Source organism: Malaya genurostris, chromosome 2, assembly GCF_030247185.1.
Source record: "Malaya genurostris strain Urasoe2022 chromosome 2, Malgen_1.1, whole genome shotgun sequence".
In the NCBI taxonomy this organism is placed as follows: domain Eukaryota; kingdom Metazoa; phylum Arthropoda; class Insecta; order Diptera; family Culicidae; genus Malaya; species Malaya genurostris.
This window is the reverse complement of record NC_080571.1, coordinates 329,582,446-329,603,525: the sequence shown is the minus strand read 5'-3', so window position 1 is coordinate 329,603,525 and position 21,080 is coordinate 329,582,446. Positions and strand designations below refer to the sequence as shown.

Below are 21,080 nucleotides of genomic sequence, written 5' to 3'. Positions count from 1 at the left end.
TGTCTCTGTTTTTGGTTACATATGATTGGTTTTTATATGGCTTTTAAATTCATAAGGGAAAACTGTATATGTTTTCTCCGCTTTTAGCGTGGAAAATTATATTATACTTTGGTAATCCAATTCATGCTGGGTCTGTGTCTGGAAAACGTGAATTGCTTTGCTCAAGAAGTAAATAATACAAGATTTCGCTCACGTACGTGAGCTCACTTAAAATTCTCCGCGGGCGCGTTTGTTTACACCTTTCTACAAGTGCTAATACTAAAATCGAATATCAATCGATTTCATTTCCACACAGGATTCGGCAATCAAAACGCACATTTGGAAAAAGGGTCGTGATTCTTCCAAGAACAAAAAGCCTAGGAGAAAATTCAACTTCAAGCAAATCGCAAGGTAAGTCTCGCCAGGCAGCTTAATAGCATTGTTTAGTCAGCTAGTGTTCGGTATGCTATGAGTTAGGATGTTAAGTACGCCTGAAATGAGAATTATGTGAATATTTAAAAGTTGAAAGGTACAGGTGGAGAAGATCGTAAAGTTAGAAGGAATTTTGATGTTCAACCGAAATTGTTTGCATTAGACTTATAGTGGTAGAGAATGAGTATTTAATTTATTCGACGCGACCGAAGATCCTTCAAGTTAAACAGAGAAACCTGGCTCTAAATCGTATTTTAGATATAAAAAATCACTACAATTTTTCTTTGTGTTGGGTATTTTCGATACAGTGTTATTACCATCCAACGAGTATTTTGTTAGTGTCGTTGTTTATCGTGGCCTCGAAATGGTATTGAAATGTTTTCGGTGTCCTTAGATACAGATGTACGTATTGCCGAATTATCGCAGGGCTTGTCAAAATGGGTAGGTTTTAGATAGTAATGACATATGGCCCGTTGACCCTCGTATGTGATCAGCGGTTTGAATTAGGTTCTTTCGCTTCCGATAGTTAAGTAAGAAGGAATAGATGTCTCTAAAAGTGTACGTATATGAAAAACCCTCCAATCAAAAAATTACGATCTCGAAATTTTTTATTTTTGCAGTTGTTGTTTTAACTAATAATTAGTCTTAATTCAACCAATTTGCTATTTTATAGGCACATATTGAGGTAGTTGAAAAATATGTTATTTTTAATGCTGTCTAATGTCAAAAACAGCACAAAGCAAAACAAACATCGCAATGGAAAATCAACCATTAATTTAGTTGAAATTCAAACGCGTTTCTTAAACATTTTCATGCAAACGAAATTCGCTTATTATACGTTTGTAAAACTCGTGAAGAGTAACTTTCGAATGATAGTAAATTAATGTTTGTCATAACACTAGTTGTCAGAATATTAATGTGATGATAAATTATCTACAACTTTACTGATCTGGTGCTACAAGAAGAAACGATTGATAAAAAGTAGTGCTATGCACAGAACTGATAGCCGTAAGAGATATTGAAACTAACAAAACATGTTTAACCAAAACTAGAACCCAGCGAATTGTATGCGTTTGAATTTTGGTCTTAAAATCAACTTGATTCTCCATCGTGAATTGCATGTTAAAGAATGAGCATCATGTTATCTTCAAGTCATGTACAAAAATTATATGAACAAAGTAATTAAATTGAAAATATTTAATATTCATTCACATAATCTGTTGAAACTGTAAGTTGCAATGGCTCAAAAAATAAAAATCAGTGCATTCGGTTCGACTTTTTGTTCGTAAGCAATATAGTGGTCACAATTAGAAAGTTTCGTTGACACCAGCACTACTAAAAGACAGTATATTAAAAAACAAAGATTAAAATGGTTTCAATGAATAATTCATTTAATATGAAGCAAGAGCTGAGAAAGGTTTTATAATATCGATAGATGGAAGGTAATCACCCTTATTCTGAATAACGACGTATTGATTTTTCGATCGAATGTGGGTCGATCGAATCCTAGCTACCTTTGATTTTGCCTGCGTTATTGGGAATACAAATGAAATACGATCGTAAAATCGATACGACGTTATTCAGAATAAGGGTGAATATCTTAACATACCGAATTTTCATTTAAAAAATCAGAACGTATATCAATAAGGAATATTTTATTATCATTCAAAATCAATAATTTTGCTAAGTGGAAATAACTAATCGTAATATCTAAAACAACTAAAACCGATTTGTTTTTCAACTCACATAACTGTTAAATCAAAAATGAGGTCGGTTGTTGTAACTAATATCTTTATTGAAATTGAAAGGTGTGTGTCTTGACTAACTGACAGCATCTTTTTTCACCAAAAATGTTGATATTTCAACCATCGTTTCTGTTGATCGAAAAACAAAAATGACAGTTTAGAAAAAACAACAATCGATTAGTTGTACCAAATTTTAACAAATCAAATTCAGAAAAACAACTAATATTTTGGTTGTTTCACGATCGCGAGGGGTTCCGTGTGAATCACGATTGCCATTGCGTACGCCAGGGGAAAAAAATCTTCCATATTTTCCTTTCGATGGAAAGGACCTCACTGTATTGCGCAATTTGTTTTTATTAGGGACCGCTCATAAACCACGTAGACTCGATGGGGGGGAGGGGGCGGGTAGACAAAAGTCTACGATTGTCTACGAGGGGGAGGGGGGTGGGGTTTTGCCTAAAGTCTACGTAGTATCATTTTATTTTTTTATTTTTCAAGCAATTTAACTTAATTCAACTCGCCGGCCGCGCGTTTCCTTCGATTGATCAAAACGACAGTTGAAAAAAACATTGTCGACTGTAATCTGTACTGTGAAAGTGATTTTCGAATGAGATACTACGTAGTTCTATGACCAAGTAGAAGTAAAGTCAAAGACAGGCGACTCTATTGTTTTTTCTTTCATTCTTCTATTCCCTATCGAAGTGAAATAATAAAAGAGAGTGCTAACATAAACAATACTTAAGTTAATTATTCTTTGCAAAAAGTCATCGGACTTTAAGTTCATTGAAGTAAATGAATATTTTTCAAAATTTTGGTCTACGTGGTTTATGAACGGTCCCATAAAGTAGTCGAACAATTCCATCGTAAATGATTTTTGTATTTTTTGACTTGGCTCAAATTTTGTATAAGCGTTAGTCATAGCCAATTTAACTCTAGCCTTACTTCTGAAAAATAATTAAGAAAAAATCCCTCAAAAATTTTCGATAATATATATCCCAGAAACGATGAGTCCTTTCGATTTGGTATCTTCTGCAATGTTCTGCAGGTCATTAAAGGATTGTGTAAAAATATTTAGTACTGTTGAAAAATTTTTTATTTTGAAAATAACACTTCCAATTCAAATATCTTAAAAATGCATTTTTGATTTTATTTTATTTTTCGATATGTATCTGCAGTCCAAAATGAAATACTTTAGAATTTTTAGAATTGAGAAATAATATTTGAAAAAGTTACATGTTTTCAATATAATGTACGTTTTTGAAAATCATGAAAAAAAATTACTTTTATATGTTTTTGCCTTTCTCATATAGAAAGGTTATGCAATCACTGTGAAAACCGACTTTTGAACCGAGGCCCGGAGGACCGAGTGTCATATACCATTCGACTCAGTTTGTCGAGTATACAAAATGTCTGTGTGTGTGTGTGTGTGTGTGTGTGTGTGTGTGTGTGTGTGTGTGTGTGTGTGTGTGTGTGTGTGTGTGTGTGTGTGTGTGTGTGTGTGTGTGTGTGTGTGTGTGTGTGTGTGTGTGTGTGTGTGTGTGTTTGTAACGTTTTTTTGCACTAACTTTTCTCGGAGATGGCTGAACCGATTTTCACAAACTTAAATTCAAATGAAAGGTCTTGAGGTCCCATAAAAAATACCTGAATATTATTTGGGTCCGACTTCCGGTTCGGGAGTTATGGGGTAAAATATGCAAAAAAAAAGAAAATATGTGTTCTAACTTTTCTCATAGATGGCGCAACCGATTTTCACAAACTTAGGTTCAAATGAAAGGTCCTGTGGTCCCATACGAAATTCCTGAATTTCATGCGGATCCGACTTCCGGATCCGGCAATATAGGGTAAAGTGTGTTAAAAATTTTATACCATCACTGAAAATGGGGAAAAACCCTAAAAAAATTCTAAATCGACCTCAAATCTTTTCCAATTGATAGTTTTTATCAGTAGACGGCCAAACAATCCTTTAAGAATCGAAGAAAATTATTTTGAAGAATACCACAGTATTATATATGATGATATGATTGATATGAGAAAGGCATCATTACATCACTAGGTGGATTAAAACAGGTTTTTTTTACAAAGTTTTACGAATATAAAAGATGGTAATCAAAATTTTACTATATGCTACCGTTTTCGAAATAAATTTTTAATTTTTGTAGCGACTTTGGACGATCTTTGAATCTTGGTAACATAGAAGCAAATTTTCTTGAAACGGTGGATAATTTGTTAAGCAAAAGCTGGTTTGCGTTCTATGATATGTTTTGTTTTTTTCTAATATTAGAATATATAAAATATATGAGAAAGGCAATATATATTTTTCGTGAAGAATTAGAAAATATGTTTCCTAGTTTTCTGGTATAAACATACCTGTTAACACGTGGGCTGAAAAGTTCCGAGACTGACAAAGAGAACACGATTTTTTGTTCAACAAAAACTTTATTCAATCTCATCATAATCAAGAGCAAAGCGACATTTGTAGAAAGATTTATCTTTTGCCTCAAAATAGGCCTCAGTTTCAGCGATAACCTCTTCATTCATTCGAAATTTCTTACCGGCTAGCATTTTTTCCAGGTCTGCGAACAGCTAGTAGTCGTTGGGAGCAAAATCTGGCGAATACGGTGAATCTGGGAGTAATTCGAAGTTCAAATCATGTAGTTTTGCCATAGTTTCGATTTACTTATGACACGGTGCGTTGTCTTGATGAAACAAAATTTTTTCTTTGTCATATGCGGTCTTTTTTTTTACAATTCAGCCTTCAAACGTTATATAATACTCGTTGTTAATGGTATTTTCTTTCTCAAGATAGTCGATCACAAAATACCGAGGCCATAACCATTCCGGACGATTGTTGTGCTTGAGGACAATCGTTTTGATTCCGGAGTAAAGTGATGAATCCCTGTTTCATACATTGTCACATATCGACGCAAACATTCCATCATCAACACGTTCTCGTTTTTGGTCAACAGTGAGCTAACGCGGCACTCACATTGAACAGTGTTTTCTATTTTTTATGTTTTCTGGTGCAAACCGCCTCATTTGGACGTTCACTGCGTTCTGCATCATCGGTGTCCCTACGACCACGTTTGAAGTCAGCAAACCAACGTTTTATTGTTGTTTCTGATGGAGCGGAGTCACCATAACACTTTTCAAGCCTTTGTTTCGCTTGAACGGTATTTTTTCCATCAAGAAGCAGTGTAAAATAAAAACACGGAATTGTTTTTGATCCATTGTTCTGAAATTAACAAAAGTAGCGTCGCTCTGAGCATAATAACTCACAAACTAATGGAAAGAATATCTTAAAGGATAGTATTAACTGAAAAAAGTTGACTGCAATAAAATTAGCGCCATCTATGTGTTAGGCCCGGGACTTTTCAACCCATGTGTTATTTTATTAGGGTGTTGTTATATTTTTCCTGATCTTACAAAAAATGTACCTGTTGGTTGTTAAACAATATGGTGCTGCGAATAAACAAACTAATGAAATTCAGGAATCAGGAAATAGAAATAGGAATAGCTCAGAATTGAAGAATGAAGTACAAAATGAATAGCTTCTTCTACGTGTTTCCTAAAAAGTGTTCCAAAAATTTCCGAAATCTCTCGGAAAATATTACTGCAAAATTAGTTAAACTTGGATTTGTTTAACAAACCTTTTTAACAAAAGATGTAAAATTTGCGATTCATGTCATTTGAGTTGAACAAATGAACTGCTCTATTTAGTAGTGACGACTTATCGAGTAGTGAAGAGGAAGATGCCTGTATGGATGTTCAGAGCCAGGAAACAATACAAGCAACAACAGAAACACCAATAGACTCAACAAATTCCAACATGATTGTTCTCAGTCAGGAAACATTAGAAACGACATCAGCATCATCAACCTTTTTAGATGTATTCTGGAACGTTTAAGACCGTTTTCTCTATTGAATTTGCATCAGAAATACTCATGAAATAGAAACTTTTTCACTTATCGTGCTGTAACACCGGAACCGAAAGTCGGATCTGGATCAACTTTTCGGAGACTTTTCAAAGAATTTCAAGATCTTTTATATGAATCTTAGTTTGTAAAAATCGGTTGAGAAATTTCCGAGAAAATTGAGTGCGCATTTTCTCATAGATTTGCGTATATTGCCTTGTATTTCCGGAACCGAAAGTCGTATCGGGTTAAAAGTCAATAACGTGCTATGAGACTATAAGACCTTTTATTTGAATCTAATTTAGTAAAAATCAGTCCAGCCATCTCTGAGAAAATCACACGGAACCACCTACGATCCCATTTCAACCAGATTATTAGTTGATTTTCTGAATTCGATTGGTTAAAATTTGGTACAACTAATCGATTGTTTTTTTAACTAAACTGACATTTTTGTTTTTCGATTAACAGAAACGATGGTTGGAAAATAATGCTGTCAATTAGTGAGGACACATACCTTTCAAATTCAACAAATATTTTAGTTGAAATAACTGGTGTTGTTATTGAAACAAAATTCTGTTAGTTGAAAAATAAACCGGTTTTATTTGTTTTAGATATTTCAAATATTTGAATCAACTCGAACAATGTTATTGATTTGCGAAAATAATCAAAATATACTTACTGATACACGTCGATTTTGCATTGCGATTATTGTTTTGCTTTCAACTGCCTCCGGCATTTGACAGCATTCAAAACAACATATTTTTCAACTACTTGAATATATGCAAATCAAAAACCATATTGGTTGAATCAAAAAGAAATTAGTTAAATCAACTATCGCAAAAATCAAAAACTGCGATATCGCAATTTTATGATCGAAGGCTTCTCCGTGCAGGTCACATTATTTGTCACATACACACATACACACAAACATTTTGTGATCTCGACGAACTGAGTCGAATGGTATATGACCGGGCCTCCGGGTCTCGGTTTTCATTGTGATTGCATAGCCTTTCTATATGAGAAAGGCAAGAAAACTAGACAAATATTTCAACAGCAATAATTTTTTTTCTCAGTCTTATGTTTACCTTAAATATTAAAGCAAATATTCAATCGATCGGGCCAAAATTGTCGCTTTTGAACATAAAAAATGCATATGCTAAATTTCAGCCAAATAAAAAAAAAACAAAAAAAAATCGACTTTCGATTTTGTATGGAATCGCTCAATCTTAAAAGTACGGGGAAAATCATGCACGCGCACATCAATGACATTGTCAAGTTGTTGTCGAGATACGTAAAAACCTGAACGTGTAGAAGATTTCAGTAGCAAAGTAACCGATTTGATAAACTTTCGGAATCAATAGGCTATCACTTCTGGTTCCGGAGATATGATGGTATAAGTGACGTAACCGATAAAATACTCATTTCTTAGCACTCAATTTTCTCGGAGATTACTAAGCCAATATTAACAAGCTTAGGCTCGTTTGAAAGCTAATATTGGATCATTGATCAAGTTCGAAGATCAAGTGGCTGTCTCTTCCTGGTATAACGGTATAAGTGACGCAAAAGTCAAATCAGGATCCAGAAAAAATTGTCTCAAATGGCACGTTCCCCTTGATATTTGGAGATTTGTGCCTTGCCATCAATTTGTTTTTAGCATCATTTTCCCGATATATGAGAGGAAAGGATTGAAGGGAAATGGTAAGGTTTGGACTAGGAGGATAGGGAAAATTGACGACACAAAAACACAAAAAAGCAGAAGTAAATTCTGGGGATGCTGAACAATCTGCTGCAGATCACATTTAGTGGAAGTAGCAGTAAATTCTGAACCTCTACGAGGTCCCGAACAGTCTGCTGTAAAACCAATTTAGGTTTGTTACTATGTGGGTTCTTTCTGATGAACGATGCACAGTTAATAAAACCTCCAACCCCCGAGAGGATTTAGAGATTTTACAAAAGCGACACCATTCTGCACTTCCGGAAGGATGCAGAACGATTCGCAGTATTTACGAGCAGAAGTAAATTCGGTACCCCATAAAGGATGCCAAACAATCTTCTAAACCCTATTTGAGGTGAATACAGAAAGGATTCATTCACTTCAGGAAGAACGATGAACCCTTCTGACTATAGCTCCTTATCACATTGGATGAGAAACGAGAGAATATCCTTTAATTGCAGCTCCGCATACACAGACTCAACCATGTATGGAGAACCAAAAACCCGGATACGTAGTTGCGTCAATGCGGGACAGTTACATATCAGATGACATGAAGTACCATAATCGCATTCACACAAATCACATGAATAATACTCAGCACGTTGAATAGTAGCCATGTGATAATTGAGTTTGCAAATGTCCAGTCAGAGCTCTGACCAGAATACTGCCTTATTTTCTCGGATATGGATGAACCAATAGGGTGGGAAAAGGTTGTATGGGAAAAGAAGAAAAGGTTTATTTTCTCGCTCCCCCAAAGTTTTCGTGTATCTTTTGGGTCTTGTAAGAAGTATGCAAAGTTTTAGCTCGATCGGTGAAACTATATTTTCGCGTCCGAGGTTTAAAGTTTGTTTGGAATTTAGTATAAGAAAATTGACTTTTTACAAAAAATCGGCTGGAGATCAACCTATGAACTCAAAAAATCAGTGCTTGTATCATTTTCGTAGGAAATTTAACGAGGAAGAAAACATTCGAAGATCGCAAACCAATCTGACATTTGTATGAAAAGTTATTAATGGAAAACAAACACAAGGTCCAAACAATGGCTCATTCCTTAATATATCTAGCAACACTGCTGCTAATGGTTATAATATAATTTGACTATCTTTTATTATAATGTCTGAGTTATTTGATGTCTTAACGATAGTTATTCTGCTTAGTATGAATTTTTTTTGAAGTAACAAACCATGTGTCAAAACTTAATGTAAAGACGAGCACGAAAAGTTTGCAGGAGCTTCAGAAAGTGATCAATGATCAAGTTCAAATAACAGTTGGTTTGAGGAATGTTCATGAATATGTGAGGTAGGCGCTGAAGTATGTCTTTGTAAACTACCCGAATCAATCTGAATGAATCCGTATCAACAATGAGCTCAAATCGTTATTAAAAAAAAGGCAAGAAAAGGTTTTAATGAAACTGTGTCTATAACAAGAGAAAGGAATTATCACACCACTTGGTAGATGATGATTGTTTTTTTCTCATTCAAACACTAATCTCGCTTGTAAATTGACGAAAAGCTTTTCGGTGGCACTCTCTGGATCTTATTATCGGTATAAAAGTACGAAAATTGGTACGTAATGATATCAATTAGTGTCGTCGTTTAGATTGTTCTGCATTGGTGCAACGAGAATTAGAGACAATGAAAATTTCCGATTTTACCACACACAATTGGTTTTACGTTATAATTGAAAGCTACAGAAAGCCGTCAAAGCCAGAACAGGCTCTCCGTTCACAAACATTCAGCAGTGTCGTACCTACAGGGGAAGAGGCTACTTGAATGCCGCGTCATACCGATTAAGTCTAGTATCCAGATCTGATTGGTTTGAGTACCGAATCTTAAAGGTTGCAAAAATGCACGGCTGGTTCAAACTCCATTTTTCGATCTGGTGACAACATGGAAATAAAGTTCTCGTGTTCTTATGTTAAAAATCGGTCTCCATACGCGAGTGTAACATGCTTTATAATTGTTAGTGAAACATACAACCATGACACAGGAACACAACAGAAGTGTAACGAAATTTACTGGTACACAACTTACAAGCAGCTCGGAATTTCGGAAATTCTTTGTTCTTGTCATGTTTGCTGAAATATTTTACTGGGGAAAAAACGCGGATCTGTCGATATGTGCTAGTATGGCTTTGTTTGTCGATTAATCCGTTCTGCAAAAGTAATCAGATAATTTTCCATCCATGTTCTTTGGTGAATATTACATCACTTGAGTATGATTTGCTGCCGAGTAATATATGGAACTGGTGATATTTGTAAAAAATAATAAATGAAATAAGTATTGGGAGAAAAAAGAGAATGGATATACACTCAAGGACACAAACAAGTTGAAGTACGCGAGCGTTCAATTTATAAAATTAAAGCTGGAGTAGATAAAAAAAACTGCAGAGACAGTTCAAATGTGCTGGTAGAAAAAAAAACTTATCTCTGATTTACGTTGTTCGTTCGTTTTTAGGCTCTCGATTTATTTCTCTTTGCAATTAAATTCCGATCTAGTTGACAATACTGTTCTAACAGAACAAAGGCATTTTGGAGTGTTTTTTTTGTGAACTGTGCTTGAAACAACAGAAATAGCTTTCCTTTGACGCATAAAACTGTTTAGGTGATCCGTTGGATGGCGAGTGCAGCAATCATTCCATTTGGCAAATTAAAAAAAAAAACTAAATTCCGGGATGTGGAGAAAGTATGTAATATATATATTTTTTGTTTCTTCTTTTTTTCAAGCATACAGCATACATCTTGGATTGTTAGATAGAAAAAATATTGCAGTACAGTTTGAGAGTGATACTGCGAATATGTTTATCGTTATAGAATAAAGAGGAGGGCTATTGATTTACGAGTACATGACAGAATGCTGATATGGTATTAAATGATATTTTAAATGGAACTCAGATAGGTGGTAGCCGCAAAGTATATTCAAGACGCCAATACTAACAGAAACGAGAGAATAGAACTACTTTTGCTATGTGCTTAGGAATCTACATCTCATGTTCACAAAAGGGGAATAATTGTTTAAATGAGTTTACATCTAGTTAAAGACTGTCCCAGAAAGTATGGGCGCAACCAAAAAACCGCTGCCATTTCAGAATCTGTCAATTTTTATGGCTGTGTCCTGTTGTTTACACTTTTCTCTAACCACTTGTGCAGTTGTTTATTCGTTTTCAATAGTTTGTTTCGAAATGCGTGGACTTTCAGTAGAATAACGTCGAAAAATTGTGCACAGAACGCGGACTGTCACTGAGAAATATAGCAAAAATGGAAGGAGTAAGTGAAAAAGCTGTGCGAAATGCAATCAGGAAGTTCGGTGAGGATAACACCTTTGAGGATAAACCGAAAACGGGTCGAACAAAGGTCCTACTAACCCTCAGTTGGATGAACGTATACTGAAGGCGTTCGAGCAAAAGAAGGAGGTTTCAGTTCGGGATGTGGCCAAAAAAGTGGGCACTTCGAAGTCAAATTTTCTTCGTGCTAAAGAACGTTTGAATCTTCGAACCTATAAGAAGCAGAAACAACCAAAACGTAGTCCGAAACAAGAACTACTCGAATACAAATCCTTGCCGGGACCACAATATTATACGGTGCAAAAATGGCAAGTGTTAAACCAGTTCGAGACATCGATTGAAGTCGATAAATTTGGTAAGAAAGCTATGGTCTGGCAAGCAATTTGTAGCTGCGGTAAGTTTTCGAAACCATTCATCACCACTGCTTCAATGAACAGCTAAATATACATCAAGAAATGTTTACAAAAACGACTTCGAAGCCACAAGGATCCTGTTGTCTTCTGGCGAGATCTTGCTTCTTGTCACTACTCGAAATTGTACCGTTGATTTGGTATACCACCAAAAATGTCACTTTCGTCCCAAAAGACATGAATCCACCAAATTGCCTACAACTTCGACCAATTGAAGAATTTTGGGCATTAACGAAGGCACATCTTAGGAAACATGTCTGGGCAGCCGAAACCATTCAACAGTTCGAAAAAGATTGGAAAAAGTGTCAAAACTTGTCGCCAAGAAGTCTGTACGGAATTTAATGAGGAACGTTCGCAAGAAGGTGCGCCAGCTAGTCTACAATGGCTAAGTAGCAAATGTTGAGAATAATATTATGTTGTTGTAGTCTAATGTTATCAGTATATCCAATAAAATTTGAATATCTAACACTTGTGAATTATTTACAGCGAAATCAAAGTGCGTCCATACTTTCTGGGGCAGTTTTTATATATGTTTTTAATTTATAATATTTTCTGTATATATTTATTTATTTATATTTGTTGTTTAACATTGATATTTAATCTATTCAGGTCCGATTCTCAGTTTAAGAGATTTGGGTTTCGAAATCTTACCGCAGCTACAAATTGCTAGCCAGACCATAGCTTTCTTACCAAATTTCTCGACTTCTATCGATGTCTCGGACTGGTTTAACCTTTCTAACCTTCTCGCACCGTATAATCGCCCTTATTCTGAATAACGACGTATTGATTTTTCGATCGAATGTGGTTCGATCGAATCAAAGCTACCTTTGATTTTGCCAGCGTTATGGGGAATACAAATGAAATACGAGGGAAAAAACGATACGACGTTATTCAGAATAAGGGCGAATATTGTGGTCTCGGCAAGGATTTGTAATCGAGTTTCACGTAGGTTTCGTCGTCGATGAATATGCAGTTCAAATTTCCAGCAAGAATCTTATAGGTTCGAAGATTCAAACGTTGTTTAGCACGAAGAACATTCGACTTCGAAGGGCACACTTTTTTGGCCACATCCCGAACTGAAACCTCCTTCTTTTGCTCGAACGCCTTCAGTATACGTTTATCCAACTGAGGGTTAGCAGGACCTTTTTTTCGACCCGTTTTCGGTTTATCCTCAAAGGTGTTATCCTCACCGAACTTCCTGATTACATTTCGCACAGCTTTTTCACTTACTCCTTCCATTTTTGCTATCTTTCTCAGTGATAGTCCGCGTTCTGTGTACCATTTGTACACAATTTTTCGACGTTGTTCTTCTGAAAGTCCACGCATTTCGAAACAAACTAATGAAAACAAATAAACAACTGCACAAGTGGTTAGAGAAGAGTGTAAACAACAGAACGCAGCCATAAAAATTGACAGATTCTGAAACATTGCGAAATGGCAGCCGTTTTTGATTGCGTCCATACTTTCTGGGACAGTCTTTAGTGTGCAGCGACTATGCAAAAAAGGTTAAAATTCTTCTAGATTAAACTCATTCAATTTGTAGGCTATATTAGTTAGTTACTTAAATAACCGACTTCGGCTATACTGGTTCCGAATTCCTGGTTCCAGAAGTACCGGAAATAGTGGTCAAATATTTTAAACAGAGACTCATTCAATTTTCTCAGAGATGATTCGATCGATTTCCACAAATTGGCGCAAATAAAGGTTCCTATAGTCGCATAGGTTGCTGTTTAATTTCATCCGAATCCGACTTCCGGTTCCAGAACTATAGGGTAAAGTGTGTTTAATCATTTAGTGCGACGATGCAAAATAAAAAAAAGTTCTTATTAACTTGACATAACTGTTTACAAATTGAAAAGGTTATGTTAGTTTCTTCCCAAAGAAAGTTTTTTTTTATTTTATTCATGATTGAAAAAAAAAATTCTTCGCAGAATCTTCTAGTGTTAGTTTTGAAAATAGAAGTAATATTTAAAAAACTACAAGGATCAGCCTCATGGGGTTGTTCGAGCCATTGATGTGAAACAAGGCAACCAAAATTTAATCCGCAATTGCACGAGAGCCTGTTTGATTGATCTTGATTAGGAACCAACACCGAAAATTGTTTATCATCATTTGTGTTTGTTTTATAGCCAACAAAATTACACTAATATCCCAAATGTATGCAATTATATCTTTGTACATACTTGCTATACGGATTTCGATACTTGAGCTTCTCTTCGCCAAGCTTGTGATCAAGTTTTGTATGCAAGCAATTATTTTTATAGTGCTAAGTTTTTCTACGATTCTACGATTTCTGTTGACACGAAAAACTTTTTCTCAATATCAATCGAATTCATCTTATATAAATTCAAAATTAATCTTAAGCACTCAAAACTTACTCTGGGGTAGTTGTCAATTTCTCAGGCGTCACGATATAACATGGAATTTCATCCGAGCTTGCATAACACAAAATATGCTCTGATTAAAGCTTCAAATCGTTTTATGGCACTTTTTGTCTTGCTGACTAGCAACAACCTACCTCTAGCATGCTAAGCGTAGAACTGAAACGTTAGCTATAATTTCGCTTCTATTTATAGTTTCGCGTGCTTCCAACAGCTTCGCTTTTGCATCTATTGATCAATCAGAGCGATGCTTTCCCTTTGATATATCGCTTTCTCCTTCAAAACTGTCGTCTGTGGCAGGGAAGTCCGGTATGCCGGAGATAAAATAAAACACTGCTCGCTACTAATCAAAATTTCAATCATTTAAAATTGAAAATACGTGGCTTGATACATTCAAAACGAATCTTAGAACTATTTCCAATCAAATAAAGAAATAATAATAATAATAATTGATACAAAATATACTGAGCTATGAGTGTTTGAAACCTGACCACATTTCTACGTGTATTTTTTCTTGAGTTTGCACCCCTATATAGAAAATAAAGATGTGTTCCACATCAAAAAGGCATCATTACACCACAGTCTTCAACTAATTAGTGTCTACGCATTAAGATTCACTATTTTATTTACATCATTTTAACAGTTCATTTTACCAATAGTCAAAGATTCGCATCACATTTACCAGGGTATACAATCATACTACTTCCCTATGTGCATACATATTAAACGAAAGAAAAAAAACGGAAAGAAGCTTCACCGATGCAATCATGTGTGTTCCTTCTGTCGTTCTGGAAGAAAATTCTATTCACAATATTGTCACATTGACTGCCAGTTCCACTTCGTTGCACACAAATCACATCCTACTCAGGAGCCGTACTGTACGGAATCGAGTCGTTACGTCTCGTTACACAGACAATTTCCTTCCTCTGATCATTCCATATCACTCGAAAGATATTTTGTTAGTCTTCTGAACGAAAAGCGATCGTATGTAGGAGGGTATTTGCTTAAAATTAACACACCGAAGATAATGTACTGCTACTTCCTACTCAACGTTTTAAGCCAGAGTTAATTTCACGTATATTTTAGGCAAAAAGGAAAAAAAAATAACAAAGAAAATCGGACTAGAAAAAGTCACTTGAACCGGTCAAGTCACTGTAGGAGGAGAAAGACTCGGTCAAAAAAAAATGGACTTCGAATGTTCAAAGCTATAAGCACTCTTTTGTGATACTCCCCAGCAAGAAACCTGAATTTGTAATGTAGCTTTGAAATGTAAACGAAAAGGATTCTCTCTTTACAAGCTGAAACATTTATTACTCTTGCTTAGCATAAAAAATGCTCTAAATTGACATATTAGGAAAAAACAACAACATTCTGCGGGGGGAGGAAGCAGCCCAAAAATTTCCATATTGCAAGCACTGCCGAGCAGATATTAAAATACATGTTGCTAACTGTGCTCTTCTTATTCCTCTTTCCACCTGACAGGGCTGTCAAATTTACATCCAAATTGTTCGGACGCGCGTTATCACGGCGGATCAAGGCAACCGTACTGTATGCAACTGAAACCGGACGCTCGGAGCAGTATGCAAAGCAGCTAGTGGAACTGCTAGGACATGCTTTCAACGCACAGGTGAGTTCGTAACAAGCACTCGAGAGTTGGTCGACTTGGTGAAACAGTGAACGACGGTGGTCATGCTTCGTTATGGTTACTGGATGGCTGGCTGGCTGGCTGCGGTTCAGCTGGTTCCGTTGTTGATAATTATGTTTGGTTGAAGATGTTCACAGCCGACTGGGTTGTGATTGTTTCTTGACATTTGAACTATGCGTTCCGAGAATGCGATCCGTGCGTCGTGGTTTGCTAATATTGACTTTTCTGAGTAATTTCAAACAGTTCTAGAGGAGTTTTCATCAATTTTCCTTTCCAAACTGTCATTGTCTGGCGGTCGATTTGCTCAGCTGCTTCATACGATAACATCAGATAAAATAGCTCAGCTTACAAAGTTGGTGATAAATAAAGAGAAAGAATGAGCAAAGTTTTTCCGTGAATGCCACAAAACTGTACATACTTCTATCATCGTTTTTGTCTCGGTCAGAAGGTCTCTCTTTGAGAAGAATATGATGTCTAATATGAAGGAAAATACCAGGGCACTCATAGGTTAGACAGAAACAGTATACAAGATGAAATAACCCACCTCTATTGTGGTTTCACGTCAACATTGTTTTGCTTTACCGTGTTCAGTTTTTGTATGGACGCTGTACTCTTTAAAAGCTTGTTTATTCGATCCGTTTCATAACCACCTTTAATGAAATCAAAATATATGATACTAGGTAAAATTTCATAGCTTATACATACGATAACGTCATACCCGATAATCGATAAGGACTTGTGTCACGTAAAATATAATAATAGGGACGGTGTGCAAATGTTTTCCTTTCAGAAGAAAATCAGTTATACCGCGTTATTTCGGTAAGAGTCCGTAATCATTATACTAAAGGTATTTTTGTTGCATTGCTCATACAACGACAAACTGTAAATTAGAAAGAAAACAAAATTATCAATCGTATCTCTACATCCCAAAAGATCCTTTCGCGTTCTGATACCTTCATCTTGAATATTCGATTATCATATTGAATTGTTCTATGACATTTCTGATATTTGAACATTTCACACAGAGCAGCTAATGGTCTAAAAACCTATGCTAAGAATGAGTAACATGCTGTAGAAACGGAATGGTAAAATTTCAGAAAAAAGCAAGTAAGACATCATTGGTACATTCAGCGTCTTTATATGCTAGTCGTAGATATCGAGAACAGAAATCGATTACAGCAAGAGAATGTCCAGTACTACACGGAGTAATGAAAGAATAATAAACTTGGATTATTTTACACTGCATCTTTCAATAGCACTGCTAGTTTGTTTCGGAACTTATTCACCATTCCTTCGAAGATAATCAAATGAAATTTTCACAACTAAATTCTGCTCTCTGTTACTTCATTGCAAAAATATTATATTACAATTATAACTATGGGTACAATAATATCAGTCTTACGTTTCTATTGACATCCATTTCCTCATTGTTTTATGACATGTAGTTTAACATTTGAAGCTGAAACAATACCTTTCGCCTGTTGATACTGAAATTTGTATCAATTTGTGACATGGGTCATCATTGTATTTTAGATTTCGTATCGTTTTACTTCTTTTTTAGTTTGGATAAAGTTTAACTATTTCGTCAAAATTTAAAAAGCTTGAAGCATCTGATTCTTCCATCCGAAGCATTAAATATATTTTTAATCTCTTTCGCAAATCAAAATCGCATTTTGCATTGCTGAACCATCATTTTTACGTCAAAGAATATGAAAATTCATCCATTTTTTTGCCTGGCTTCCTCTATTGAAACATATTTTAACAATTACTCCCCGTACCTTCCTAGGTAATTTAACGACTGCACACCATTATCGTAATCATCTTCTGAATCAGGCGTATTTTTTCAGCTACACGCACCGACAACTTCTCCATCCGATCCCGTACGGATTGCACAATTCCAAAAAGATGACTTCGAAAGCATCCTTTCTTTCGCATAAAGTCTGATTGTGTTGTTTTTTTTTGGTGAAGTTTGGTAGCTTAGAATAGCTTAAAGGAACAAAATCGAGCGAATAAGTTTTTTTTTGCCATAGTGTGTGTGTGTGTGTGTGTGTATGTGTGTTGTCAGCTAAGAGGTCGAGATCTCAGAGATGGGTAGACCGATTTTGATCGAACTAGTCGCAAATAAATGGTTTTGAGATCAAATGTTTACTTTTTGAGTTATACTAAGTTTTATTTCAACATTTTCAGTTGACCTTGAAAACTTAAGGAGTAAATCGAAAATAAGCTATCCACATACATTTGTGTTGTACGCATGTATTTGTGATGGTTTTTATGCTCAGATCACAGCATGCTGTGCGTTTGGCTTTCAGCTTTCGTTTGTTTACTTGTTTGTGTGGTTGAAATTATGCGTTTTCAAAATGTCGCGTATTGAAAAAGAAGTAAAAATTAAGGTTCTGGACGCATGGCTAAGTGAAAAGGGCATTACTATGCTAAAATTGGCGGTTTGGAATTCATAATACCAGTGTTAAAACCATCATTAATAAGTTTGGGGAACACTATTCTTTGGATGAGCTACCAGGAAGAGGCAGAATACCCGGTTCTTCCAACCCGAAACTGGACCAGAAAGTGGTATCTCTAATCATGAAGAACAAATCAATGTCAATACGTGATTTGGCAAAAAAAGCAGGAACGAGTGTCGGAATGATCCAGCGTAGCAAGAGGCGAAATAACCTGAAGACCTACAAGTAGCAGAAAATCTCGAAACAAAGTGTAGAACAGAAGAAGCGAGCAGCAATAAGGGCCCGGAAATTGTATTCGCGTCTGTTGCAGTGTCCGGATGCATGCGTTTTGATGGACGATGAGACTTATGTAAAGGAGGGCTTAAAAACCCTTCCAGGTCATCAATACTTTACTATCGTCGTTGTAGAGGATGTGAGCTAGGCGGACAGGTCTATTCAAGTGGAGAAATTCGTTCGAAAGCTACTGGTATGGCAAGCAATATGTTCCTGTGGTTTGAAGTCAACCATTTTTTACACTACCAGAATCGATCTGAGTGTCTCCAGAAGAGATTGCTGCCTTTATATAAGAAGCATAGTACACCTCCACTGTTTTGGCCGGATTTAGCGTCGGCTCACTATGCCAAAACCACTGTCAATTGACTTGCGGAAAAGGGTATAAATTTCGTTGGAAAAAATATCAATCCACCAAATTGCACTCAACTTCGACCCATCGAACGTTACTGGGTAATCGTGAAGAGGGTTTTCAAGAAAACTGGTAAGGCAGTTGGGAACATGCAGGAGTTCAAAAATATTTGGGCTCAAGCGTCCAAAAAATGCGATGCAACACTTGTCCGGAACTTGATGAAGAGCATTCGATCAAAAGTTCGAAAACTCGTGAAGTAATAACTTAAATTTCATCTGGTTTTCATTATGCTCACGTTTATCCTCGTACAATGAAGAATCAATTTTTAGTTTGAATAATATATCGTTTTTTATCATAATTTTAAAGAAAAATTTGTGGATAGCCTATTTTCGATACACTCCTTAGATTCCGCACGGTAATACCTATCCAACAAGCCATAGATTGTTAAAATCCGTCCATTTTTAACAGAGATATCGAAATTTTTGTGTAAGCGACTTTTTCCTCTATTCCAGCAGTAGAAGTTTTGAGCGCTGTCTTGCAAAGAAATGCTAAGTACCCAAAAGACTGTGTACAGCATGATATTTTGGCTCGGACCGATTTTAGCACGGTTCGTTTTTGGCAACATAATCGTTCGAATATGCCATATGTAAACCAGATGATGGCAGAATTTTCGAGTTGAAAGCAATTCCATAATTATATTGATTTAAACTACTTACAGCAATAAATGCTGGAAGAACATAACAGCCATACACCATTCGAATCAGCTCGTCGAGATCAGCAAATGCGTGTCTAACAAATAATTTCACTCAATTTTCTCGGAGATGGCTAAACCGTTTTCTACAAACTCAGATTCATATGAAAAGTCGTATACTCCCAAACAAGGTTCCTGAATTATGTTTGGTTCCGACCCCTGGTTCCTTAACTACAGCATGATATGTGAAACGAAATTAAAACTGTGTAACTCATTTTTCTCGTAGATGGCTGAACCGATCTAAGATTCAAATGAAATCTAAGATTCAAATGAAAAGTTTTAAGGTTCTATAAAACATCTTGTTTTTCAGTCAGATCCAACTTCCGGTTTCGGAGATTCAGGGTGATTAGTATAAAAATGTCTATTTCACATAAATTAATCAGGTTTATCGGGTTAGCAGATTTGGATAGTCGATAACCAAATAAACTTATTTCAGATTCAGTGATATTCAGTTTTCGATTCGGAAGGTGCCCAAAAATTTGATTCGCACTACGATTTTTCAAAGATGTCTACATTGATTTTCGAACATTTTGAAACAAACGTAAACTATACAGCTACTCAGGTGAATTTGTGTGACTTCGGCTACACCGAATTTTGAATTCCGGTTCCAGTATCGAATCGTTTCTCAAAGCTCAATCGTTTTCTCAAAAAAAGCCAAATCGAATTTTTAGAAACAAAAGTTTAAATAAAATAAATCCATTTTTATCCAATTCTGACTTTCGATTCTGGAATTGTAGGATGATGAATTTTTAAAATTCAAAGCTATATAGAAGATGACAATCCCGAAATGCTTTAAAGTTGGACTCAAAAATATCATGGAATGTTTAATAGATTGTTACACTTTTAGATTCAAATTCGATCCGATTTGCAGTTTCGACATTACAGAGTAATGAGTGATTAAAATCTCAAATTGCCACTTAAAACGACGGACATTAGAATAATGTCATGAAAACTGAAACACCGAAGAATATTTATGCAAAAACTGCTAGGTGGATATTTATTTATTTATTATTAGCTCCATCTGACTGTTTTCTACATGAAATAAAAACAGTTAACTAAATACGTGACTTGATTCGTGAACTAAAACGGGATGGTGGTTCTCCAAACCAATGAAACTCCTCGACGGTCGTGAAGGTTCGAATCATTGCAGTTATTGGTTCGAAATAACCAAAACTAGTGCGATGAAAACGTGGCTCAAGTAAAGTACTACTACGAAAAACTCTCGGAGGAACTCGAAAATTCTACATGGAGAAGAGCTCAGAGCTATCAACTTCACCATTCAGTAACTTAGCCACAAAACTAGCTTGATGAATAATAATGGTCATGACTGGATTGTTGTTTCGATGACAAAGCGTCAAGCTTCGACGTGAATATTTTTTTAGTGACAATAGAATTATTCTGGAAACCAGTACTAGGGCTAATTAAAAACTAACAATTTTCCTTACTAGTGCCCATTGTCTCTCAACGGTAACATCATCCATAGCTGGAAGACGTAACTGACTTTTTTTTGGCTGGATGCTGTAAATGTTTTTTTTGTGCAGATTATTCATTTTTAAACAAATTCAATATCAATCAATATGACACGAGTATGACGTAATCCCAGTGTGAACAGTTCGGTTTTAATTAACTTCTAGAATACATTGTTCAGCTTCTATGCAGTAGTTCGCTGTACTTTCAAGTTGCCTAAACACCATATGTATGTATGTACTCTTAAGAAGCGAGAAAGTTCACGCGGAACTTGTTCTGTAC

General features: G+C 35.7%; 1 protein-coding gene across 2 annotated transcripts in view; it reads left to right on the top strand.

The window, feature by feature from the left end:
- LOC131431498 (nitric oxide synthase) overlaps nucleotides 1–21,080 on the top strand; it is a 235,662-nt gene that overhangs the window by 164,056 nt on the left and 50,526 nt on the right. For both annotated transcript variants that reach the window (XM_058597255.1, XM_058597254.1), the window contains 2 exons: nucleotides 296–390; nucleotides 15,337–15,481. In XM_058597255.1, the coding sequence (XP_058453238.1) occupies nucleotides 296–390; nucleotides 15,337–15,481 (240 nt within the window). The remainder of the gene's footprint in view (nucleotides 1–295; nucleotides 391–15,336; nucleotides 15,482–21,080) is intronic.